Below are 11371 nucleotides of genomic sequence, written 5' to 3'. Positions count from 1 at the left end.
TTCTAAAAGTTTATTTTTAAACCTTTGAAACTCATTTTTCATCCTCGTTTAAGTTTGAGAAAAAATTGAAAAAATCTTATATAGTTTTGTAGGTGCTTTACATGTATCAAGTTTTCAATCTTGTTTCTTATTTTTATTGATATTGGTGTCTTCATCAAGATCAAGGAGAAGGCTCTTATTCACAATAACTAATTTGGGATTGCAAGGTTGAAGAAAAAGAATGAATAATAACGTGAAGGTGATACCACGGGGGAGGTGATTAGTCGATGTTCAAAATTTTCGACACCTCAACATTGAAATAGTGGGAGACAAGACATTGAGGATGAAACCACTTTTATACCATGTAAAAATTTAGTATGGTAATGATTGGACAAACTCGAGTATGTAGTCGTTCCAAATAATTTAATGTATATGCAAAATTCATTATAGTTGATAAGATGGTAAAAACTACGAAGAATATTTTTCTCCTAAACTTGGAATGGTTTTTATGGAGACACCAAGATTATAAAAAGAAGAAAAGGAAGAAGACTATGAAGTCATAGAAGAATCAAGTTTCAAGAAATTATTGATTAAAGTATTCAATAGGTACTTTTATCCTTATGCTCATTTTATATACTAGTAGCAATGCTCAAAAGAATCATAACTATTTTAAAACGAATTGAATAAGTCTTGATATAATGTCACTAATTCAAAGTAATGAGTTACTTGACCTGAGTAACAAGTTACTATATCTAGGTAACAGATTACGTGAACTGTGTGGCAGTTAGTAATAGGTTACTGGAACTCCGTAACACGTTACCTGACTAAGAAAACAGTTACAAAGCATAACTGACATTGAGTAACCGATTATTACTATGTATTAATCGATTGCCACTTTTGATAGAAACTTTTGGCAATCGATTACAAAGTCGTGACAATCGATTAACCATAGTTGTTGGAAACGAGATTATCAAATTTGAATGAATAACTTTCATCCAAAGTGAATGGGTTTCATTCCAATCATGTCTCCTCTTCATGGAAGGTTACCTTGGCTGATTGGAAGCCTATTTAAAGGCATTGAGACATTCAATTCATAACATGCAGTTGATAAGTGCCAAAAATACCTATTTTTCTTACACTTTTCGTGGCACTTATCATATGCAAAAATGTGAAAACCAACTTAACTCAACACTTTTTAGATAAATTTTATATGTATGAATAAAATAATCTTTGATCACCTCTTATCCAAGTTTCTCTTGAATTTTGTAGGAAATTGATTAATCCAAAAGAGAGCCAAGAATTCATGCCAAATCACAAGCCAAAAGTCCAAAAGGAAATGCTTAAAACAGACAAGCTAAGTACGAGATGTTGTGTGCTTAAGCTTGTCACCAAAAAGATGACTTAGGCTTAAAGAAATGTAGCTTTCTTCACCTTGAAGAAACCCAAGTTAGGTATGCAATACAAAACCCAAACTCAAAAGCTTACCCAAACTTGAAGAAATCTTGCTCAAAAAGTGTCAAGGAACCAACTAAAACCAAGTCAAAAACTAAGGAACAAAGTTTGCTTCGGCTTGAAGAAAGTTTGGCTCCTTCACCATGAAGAAACCAACCAGCCAGGCGTGGGCTAAATGTGAGCTGGGTGGCCAGGTCAGAAACCTAGCCATGAAGAAAGCTTGGCCAACTCATCAAGCAACTTGCCTATTCTTTACTTGAAGGCCAAGCACATGACCTCATGCATGACATATGTTCTGAACAACCAAGTAGGAGGTGCCAACATGCATGTAACATAGCCCACAATAGGTTGTCCAAGCTAGCTGGCCAATATGGGACAAGCTGCTGACTCACCAGCTTGGACCAGGGCGCTAGGTGGTTAGGAAAGGGGGGCCAAGAGGCCATCACTTTTCCTATAAAAGGCACACCCATTCCTTCACTTTAATATATTGTAAATATTTTGTAAATTCTTCTTCTTCCTATTTCGATTCTCTCTCTTTTTAGAGTGTTCTTAGGCTTTTAGTTCATAGAAATTCAAAGGGAATGGTGTTGGCAAATGAGGTGCAAAAACATGATTTTGTAACCTCATTTGAAATCAAAAGCATCTCATCCTTGGATAGATGGCTCATGCTCCTACATATTGATTTGGATTATGGTGTAAGGTTATTTCTTGTCTTAATTTGTATCTTGTTTTGATTTCAATACCTTCAAGTTATTACTTTTGGTTAAAGTTTTGATTCTTTAAGAAGTTCTTAATGCGGTTTTAGCTTGATCACCTAAAACTTGATTTAAAGATCCAAAAATGCTTCTTCACCTAAAACTTGACAAGTGAATTAAAAAGTATAACATGCACCTTAGTTCACTTGCCATATCAAGCATCTATTTTAAGCAATATATGTTCAAGGCTAAATAATGATAGTGGAGCTTGAAGTAGTGTGTGATAAACTACTTCGACGAGTGGCACTTAACTATTGTTTAGTGTATTACATAAGGTTTGAAAATCATCTGATCATTCTAGGACTCTGGATGAAGGATTTAGAAATGGTGTGTGGAATTAACCGAAAGTATAACACATAACTTGTTAATGTTCTTCAAAACCATTTGAGTCAACAAATAATTCCATCTTTCAAATCAATTTCCCCCTCTTCAATTTGTAAATAGTTAGTTTTTTACTTTGTCATGCTTCTTAGTTCATAAAATCACAAAAACAACTTTAATTGTTACTTTCTTACTTTTGATAAAAGATACAAAGTATGAGTACATTTCTATTTAGCAATTCCTTGTGGCTCGACATAACCCCATACTATACTACAATTGAATCTTGAAAGAGATGCAAATGTAAAATAGTAAAGTATTAACTTATAAATTTTATTTATTGACAAAGAAAGAAACGTTGAATCAAAGTGCAATTTAATTCACAAATTGTATCTTTGTGAAAAGGAAAAATACACAGTCATAATGAGTGATCTAACTACTAACTTTTATTTTCATTCATTTACATTTCTGCAACTAACATTTATTTTCTGTCATTTAAATTCTGCAACTAACCATTTATTGCTTTATTTATTTATTATTTATCAACTTTCCATAAGGAAGTAGTTCGATTAATAAAGGAAAGTGTAAATAAATATCACTCATTATCACTAATGTTGATTTGCTAAATTCATACCAGTAAACCGACGTTGGAATTCTTTCCAGCAAAGCCAAGATGGTATGAAGTTGTTAATAATTCAATAAAGCTATATTTTTTTATCAAACAAAATATTCTTGAAACCATTATAACAGCGTTGGAATTTATTTCAAAAAAGTTGAGATGGCGAGCAAAGAATAAACCAGTAACTAAATAAATAAATCAGAAACTTGCCTCAACAAAAAGCATCGAATAAAAAATCTTTCAACAGCAATCTACACGAAATTTTCAATACTTAGTGAAACAATTTTTTGCACTATTTTGTAACTTTGTTCTCAAACTTTCATATTTTCTAAAGTTGTTAAAGTGCTTATGTTCTAAACCTTCAAAGATATTAGAGCATTGTTTACTAAGTATATATATTATGAGAAAATGATTGCAAGTTATAGCATTGTCAAAACTTCTAAAGGCAATCTTGCCATTGATACATTTTTCATCTTGTTGTAAACTTTTCATCGCAAGGGTGTGTTGAGAAGGGGAAAAAGTTCATTTGGAATGGTTGTTTCCAAGGGTAAATAGTTGTGAGTGTGTAAGGTACAATTCAATACATTTAATTCCAAATCATTAAAAATAATGGTTATTAAGTTGAGTGTCATATATGAGTTAGGATCTTCTTCATTAATGGAGAGACAATTGATCACTTTTGCACTTACATATAGAGATAAAAATTCTTTCTCATTATATTTTAAGGATAAAAATATCAAATCATAATACGTTTTTTCTCTTATTTTGAGTATATTTGTCTCTTCATTAATGGAGAGGATCTCAACTCGTAGTATATATATTGTTAGTGTAGAGATTTATATATAGACGGTAAATCATTCACCATTTATTTGTATTACTTTTTTGAACTGTCAACAATAATTAAAAGTGAAAGGTGAATAATAGATAATAAATGTATATAATTTTTACAATGTCAGTACATACATTTTTCCTATATTAAATTTAGGATATATTACAAGAGAGTAAAATATATCCTTTTAAATTTATTTGAATAAAATTCCTTTTAAGTATCAAGCGAGTTATATCTATATATTATTAATAGTAAGTAGTTTTGTTTATATAGCATTTTTTGGCATAACTGTATCTATAGATTTTTCCTATTATATTTGTTGACTACTTCCATTAAAATAAATCATAAATCATAATCCATAATTTTTTTGGTGATATATATATATATGATTTGCTAAGAATGAGAATTCATTTTTAGTTGGGTATATGTTAGCATTGTATAACATAAAATTTTGTCAAAAATATTCATTTCGCTTTAGAGATATAAGAATATTAACAAAAAATCTCACTAAAATAACGTAGTATTCATATATCTTCAAAGAGGAGTGAATTTTTTTTATTTATTTTACAGTGATGTTACTATAAACTTAGTAGTATTCTTGTATCTCCAAAGCAAAAATAATACTTTTTATAAAATTTTATGGTACACAATATTGACATGTATCCAAATAAAAAAGAGGTTCCTATATTAGTAACATAGACCAAGTAAAGCCTCTTGTACCTAATTAAAATCGGACAAAATAGTTTAATATTTATCAGTTTGTTATCCATGGTCACCAAAGTTTCCGAATTATTAACATCCCTTAAAAATGACTTTAATTGTAATCGGTTATGAGTTTAATATCTATCAACCAATATAATAAAAATTACAAATTCTATATGTAATCATAGATCTTAATCTAAATTTCTTGTGACAACAAAATTTAATTATAATTTATAATTAAAATTAATTTTGAGTAATGAAAATAAAAAGAAATATATATGAGGAATCAAATCTAAATTTTTCATTATCTCATTTTCAATATAAATCACTATGGAAAGTGATATTTATGTAGTAGCTAAACTATAATAGTTAAGATATGACGAATAACTTAATATTACTAACGATATATAGTTGAGAGTTTTTTAAACTTGAATAACTAATGCCACAAAAAATAAAATATTGAAATTGATATTTCAAACTAATACTCTCTTGCTCATTGAAATTCATAAGATATAATTTTTTGATAAATACATATATTATCAATACTAAATGACTTATAAACATCCTTAATTTAATACATACATATTATCTTTCATCAAGTATAAAATCATTACTGAACTCAAATAAAATCATATTATTATAAACAACATAAACATTTATATTCGTAAGAGAGTTTGATCCATTATATATAATTTTTGAATGATCACACATATTACACTATATTTATTTATCAAACTACAAATTAAATAAATATGTGAGTTTCAGCGAATATCTCTATAAATAAATCTTTTGGGTGTAAGTAAAGAGAGTAAATATGATATTCCGAAAAGTATATCACTCTATGTCCTTTTTGTTATGATTGATTGAATAAAATATATTTAGTAATTTTAAAAGTTTATTAATTAAATATTTTTCTAGTTAACTACAATAAGTACAAAATTTATATAACAATATAAATATAAATATATATATATATATATATATAACCAACGAATGGTTATTATGATATATAAATGTTAAGGTAATAATTTATGTCAACAAAGTTACTAAACTATTAAAATCAGTCATGTGCAAAAGAAAAAATATATTAAAATCAGTCAAAATCAATTTATTACTAATCAATTTATATCTTATCTTAAGCAAAGTTTCCAAATCCTACACATCTCGTCTTTAAAAAAGAGGAAAAAAATATATAATATGAAAGTGTACAAGTTTTATATGCCCTTATTATATATTATTTATCTCTAATTATTATTGGTCTTTTAAAAAAATAATATAAATAAATAATAAATAATATATACAGTATGTATAAATCTTTATATTGATAGTACATAAATATTAATCACTTATCTAAAATAATCCTACGTTACATTGTCTAAATTATATTAAATATATAAACATAATGAATTATGAACTAAAAGCACTTTCTCTATTTCCTATCCCAAAAAACTTGCATTCTCTTTCTCAAGAGCGGGTTTCTTTCCGAGTTGTGGCTACGATTGTTTCTCTTCTCTTACCTTGTCCGCTTCTGACTCTCTTTTGAATCTCATGCTCCTCTTTTTATCCTTCTCTTCATTTACATTCCCTCTTCCATTTCTTAGTCAAAATTCAAATCCCATCTCAACCTTCCTTTGATCTATAGCTACCTCAAAACATTTTTTCCCACATGTTCATATAATGCCATAAAAAAAACAACTTTAAAGACATTTTCTGTTCCTAGTTAGCTGTAGCTGTTGTTTTAGATTACATAGATCTGCATGTCCATGTGCCCATTATCTATTATTCCATAATAAGTAGAGAGAGAAATAGATAGATAAGACAGAGAGAGAGAGAAAACATGTACATTTAACTGTCTTTGTTATTATCTATTGATGGTTGAAGCTGAATCAGCAAAAATCTCAATAATCTAAGAGAAGGAGAGAAAAAAAGTTTATTTTTATTATACTCTAAAGTGGTTGTGACGGATCCATCAAGAGAAGAGAGTGGTGGGTGTAGTTGTTTAGGTCTGGAGTGCATTTACTCAATCCTAAGTGCTCTTAGAATGGGTTCCTGCTTCTCTGTAGAAAGCAGGAGCCCACACCCAAGTTACAGGAAGAACTCCAAGAAGAAGCTTGGATCACACAGTTCTTCCACTGAGTACTGGAAAAATGAACCACTTCATAGGGTCCCTGGTAGGATCTTCCTTAATGGGTCTACCCAATTTGCTTCCTTGTTTACTCAACAAGGCAAGAAGGGAACCAATCAAGATGCCATGCTTGTTTGGGAGGTTTGGTTTTTACTCACATCCTTTATTCTTTATTTTGTTTGTAAATTTAGGCAAGACACCCATTTGTTTGTTGTTTATTTTGCACCTCCCATTTGTTTATTGAATACCCAATTTCGTCCTTATAAAATTGTGTAACACTTTGATCTTGAAGAAGTAAAATTCTAAAGTAGTACTGTAAAATTTGCAAATATTACTTAAAATAGTCTCTATTAGGGGTCATTAAAATGCTAAAGATGACCAATTTTCCCTTAATTTGATATTTATGAGACTATCTTGGTGTTTTAAATTTTTTAGTGACCAAATTGATATGCACAAAATTTTTAAAGGACCAGATTGATTCTTGTGTTACTTATTTCTACTTTCTGCTAATTTGGCTGTGGTCTGTCTTAACTAAGGAGGTTGCTCCCATGGTTTCCTTTGACTATATCTTTATTCAACTATGTTTTTTCTATTACAATATTTGGTTTTGATTATTTGCATCAAGGATTTGATGCAGTGATATTTTATTCTTCACTGCTGGGATCACCTGGTGAAAGATGGTGGATGACTCAATTCCGGAAAGATATTAGTTTGTTTCCTCACCCCTCAAGAGAATTGCATGAAAATTGATCTGTAGTCAGTTGACTTATAAGGAAAATTATATGTTGCCATTTTATATATTTTGTTTGTACTACCAACGGTATCCCCTTACCTTTTTGGGTAAGGAACTAATTCCTTTCAAGGTGCGTAGCTGTTCCTCCCAACAAGTGTTGCTTCTAGGAATCGAACTATTGACCTTTTGCTTTTCCTAGGGATTTAGCAAGGCCTTACACCACTAGACCAACACCTTAGTGGTCCATTTTATGTACTTTACTACTATACTGTAAGGATTTACATTTTTTAGGTTGGGAAATGGGGGTCAGTAATCTCTTGGTAACTGTTTCTGGACTATTAGGAATTGTTGATATACCATTTTTTCTTCTATTGAGTAGTGTTTTCACTGATTCGGCTCATCTTGTATTGCAGAACTTTTGTTCTCGGCAAGATACAATTTTCTGTGGAGTTTTTGATGGTCATGGTCCATATGGTCACATGGTTGCAAAAAGAGTGAGGGATTCTCTTCCTCTAAAACTGAATGCTCATTGGGAACATTGTGTGTCTGGTGATGAAGTCCTCAAGGAGATCAGCGTTAATGCTGCTGGAAGCATGAATTCTGAAGAGGCCGCTTTTGTATCTGCTGATGAGGAATCTAGGACATCCATTGATGCTGAGGAAACAACAAAACACCCAGAAATATTTCAGACACTTAAACAGTCCTTTTTGAAGGCATTCAAAGTTATGGATAGAGAACTAAAGACACATCCAAGTATTGATTGCTTTTGTAGTGGGACAACAGCAGTCACTCTTGTTAAGCAGGTATTGACTTGTAATGTTTGTAATATTAGTGATTCTAATATAAATTGGCGGCTTAGTAAACGAGGCTCCTACTTAGTGGGATTTGGGACAGGTAGAGATATACACAAGCTTACCCCTGCAAATGGAGAGCTTGTTTCCAGGATTTAAATCCATGACTCCATGGTCACTAAGTAACAACTTAATCATTACACCAATATATGACATTTTATTTTACTTAGATGAAGAAATTGAGGAAGATGTAAACCATACGATTCAAGCGGGTAGATGAAATGTCAGAGTGCTTCAGGTGTCAGATATGATAAAAAAGTGTCACACAAGCTTAAGGGAAAATTTAAGACATGATTATAAGATTCACAATGTTATATGGACTGAATATTGGATGGTAAATGTCATCAAGAGAATAAACTCATTGTAACATAAATGAGAATATTACATTGGATGGGTGGACATAGTAGACAAGATAAGATTAGGAATGAGTACATTAGGGAGAAAGTTGAGATAACTTCTATTATAGAAAAGATGGTAGAATCACACCTTAGATAGTTTGGGTACGTGTAAGGAGACTATTAGAAGGACTAGTAAAGAGAGTTGATCAAATGGAGGTTAGTCCATTTTTTAGTGGTAAAGGAAGCCAAGAAAAATATAAGCGAAGCGATTAAGAAAGATTTGAAGATCAATGTTTAGTCAATGAACATAATTTATTATTGATCATGATAGCGTCACTCTATTCATGTAATCGATTATACTTAGCGGGACTAAGACTTGGTTGTTGTTGTTGTTTACGTGCATGTTAATTAGTTATGACCAAAAGATATTTTTCTTCCTTTGTAGGGTCGTCATCTTATAATTGGAAATGTTGGGGACTCTAGAGCTGTGATGGGTACAAGAGCTAAAGATGACTCTATTGTTGCAGTCCAGTTAACTGTTGATCTAAAACCCAATCTTCCAGGTATATTACTCTTCTGGAAGTTCTTGCTTACTTTGTTTAATAGTAACATAAGATTTTGAGAATCTTAAATCCAGTCTGGGAGAGTACTAAAAATATCATTGTTCTTATTAATTCCATTTTCATGTAAGATACTTGTGCCTGTATCTTATTTGAGCTACCAAAAGTATATCAAAAAGTGGGAGAAAGGAAAATTCTGATCTAGATCAGTTCCATGAAGAACATAGTTTACTTGAAACATATTCCATTTGTCTTGAAGTAATGTCTATCATGTAATAATAATATAATATGCGTATTTGTGTTTTTATTTGTAGTGCAACTTTCTTATGTTTTATTATGTATTATAGCATACCCCATACTCTGTACCAACCTGTGTTGGTGTAACACAGATGGTCAGTCATTAATGTGCAAGATGTTGCCTGCAGATCTTTCCTTATTTCCTTTTCACTTTTACAGCTGAAGCAGAGAGAATTCGTAAATGTAAAGGACGTGTCTTTGCTCTTCATGATGAACCTGAAGTTGCTCGAGTTTGGTTGCCAAATAATGATTCCCCTGGCCTTGCCATGGCACGTGCATTTGGAGATTTTTGTCTTAAAGATTTTGGCTTGATATCTGTTCCAGATGTATCATACCGCCAACTCACCGAGAACGATGAGTTTGTTGTCTTAGCAACAGATGGGGTATAAGACCTGACTTGTATTTCCACTTGTCTACTAAATTTGTTCTTTTAGTTGACATAATTTGTTTTCGCCTGCCCTTCTGTTTTCTCATTTTCATCACAATCTTGCTGTTATTTGTTTGTACCAGATTTGGGATGTGCTCTCAAACAAAGAAGTCGTAGATATTGTCGCTGCAGCTCCAAGTCGTTCCTCAGCAGCTCGAGCACTGGTCGAGTCAGCAGTTAGAGGTTGGAGATACAAATATCCAACTTCCAAAGTAGATGACTGTGCTGTGGTTTGCCTCTTCCTGGACTCAGACTTGCACCCAATATCCAGTGCTTCCAATGCCAAATCCAACGAGCAGCCTAGTTCGGCAGACCAAGTCAGCAGTGCTGATGGAGCTGCTTCTGGACCTACCATTCTAAAAGCGTCAGGAACTTGCAGGGCAAGCAACAACGCGTCACATGGAGAAAGCAATGACGAAGTGTCCAAGGATGAGGAGATTGATGCTGAGTCGGAAAAAGATTGGTCTGCTCTTGAAGGAGTATCTCGTGTAAACACATTATTAAATCTCCCAAGATTTGTCCCTGACAAAGAAGACGACAAAGCTGCAGCAGGGATGAGAAAACGCAAATGATTCAAGCATGCAATATGGAGTTGGTGCCATATTTTTTGTTCCTATCTTTACTATAGATACATACATTTGTCATTTGTTTTTTTTTTTCACTTTCCATTGCACTTTTTCCTGTTACCACCTTTTAATGGCTTTGGTCTCAAATTTGGACTGGAAGGGAAGGGTGGTCTGTTTTAGTGTGTCTGGAAGTTTTAAGTTTTTGTAAAATCAGACTCTTCATACTAAAATAATATTTTGAAAGGGCTTACTTTTGTTGTGCCTATTATTAATTTATGGGTACATTTTATGGCACTGGAAGACAGTAAAATGTGAAAAATGACATGTCCCATGGTATGTCTGTGTTTAAAACCATGAACTCAATTTTGTTAATTAACCCCTTTTTTAATGATAATCCACTAATTATAATTATATTTTTTTGGTATAACCAAAACATTTTTTTGGTATAAACCCATTTTTTTGGTTAACTAACCATTTTTTTTGGTGTGGCTGTTCTTTTAAAAAAAATGTCCCTCCAAGTAATGAACTTTTGACCCACTTCATTACATTAGGATATAATGAGACTTTACTTTATTTGATCAATGCTTCATTAATTGTATTATAATTAGATTAATATAATACAAACTGTAACAAAAACTCAATCAATAATGGTGTCCTTTTCATTTGCAAAAAAAAACCTTTTGAGTCGACTTCAAGATCGGATGTGCAATCACGGAATCTTGGGGCACATGAATTCTTTCACTTATAGTATTTTTAATTCAATTATTAGGTCTAAAATAATTTTTTCAAATAACACCATAATGTTAGTTTAGTGATATAA

The 11371-nt window shown here is 31.6% G+C and overlaps 1 protein-coding gene across 1 annotated transcript; it reads left to right on the top strand.

The window, feature by feature from the left end:
- Positions 1-6504: 6504 nt before the first annotated feature.
- On the top strand, positions 6505-10823 carry LOC109338784 (probable protein phosphatase 2C 33). The gene is made up of 5 exons (XM_019576097.1): positions 6505-6920; positions 7926-8315; positions 9147-9264; positions 9718-9941; positions 10069-10823. Exons 1-5 carry the CDS (start codon positions 6696-6698, stop codon positions 10555-10557), a joined length of 1446 nt encoding a protein of 481 aa, XP_019431642.1. The 5' UTR covers positions 6505-6695; the 3' UTR covers positions 10558-10823.
- Positions 10824-11371: the final 548 nt, after the last annotated feature.

The sequence above is a fragment of the Lupinus angustifolius genome, unplaced genomic scaffold, assembly GCF_001865875.1.
Source record: "Lupinus angustifolius cultivar Tanjil unplaced genomic scaffold, LupAngTanjil_v1.0 Scaffold_41_248, whole genome shotgun sequence".
NCBI classification, from domain to species: Eukaryota; Viridiplantae; Streptophyta; class Magnoliopsida; order Fabales; family Fabaceae; genus Lupinus; species Lupinus angustifolius.
The sequence above is the reverse complement of the archived record's forward strand: the minus strand, read 5'-3'. Positions and strand labels throughout refer to the sequence as shown.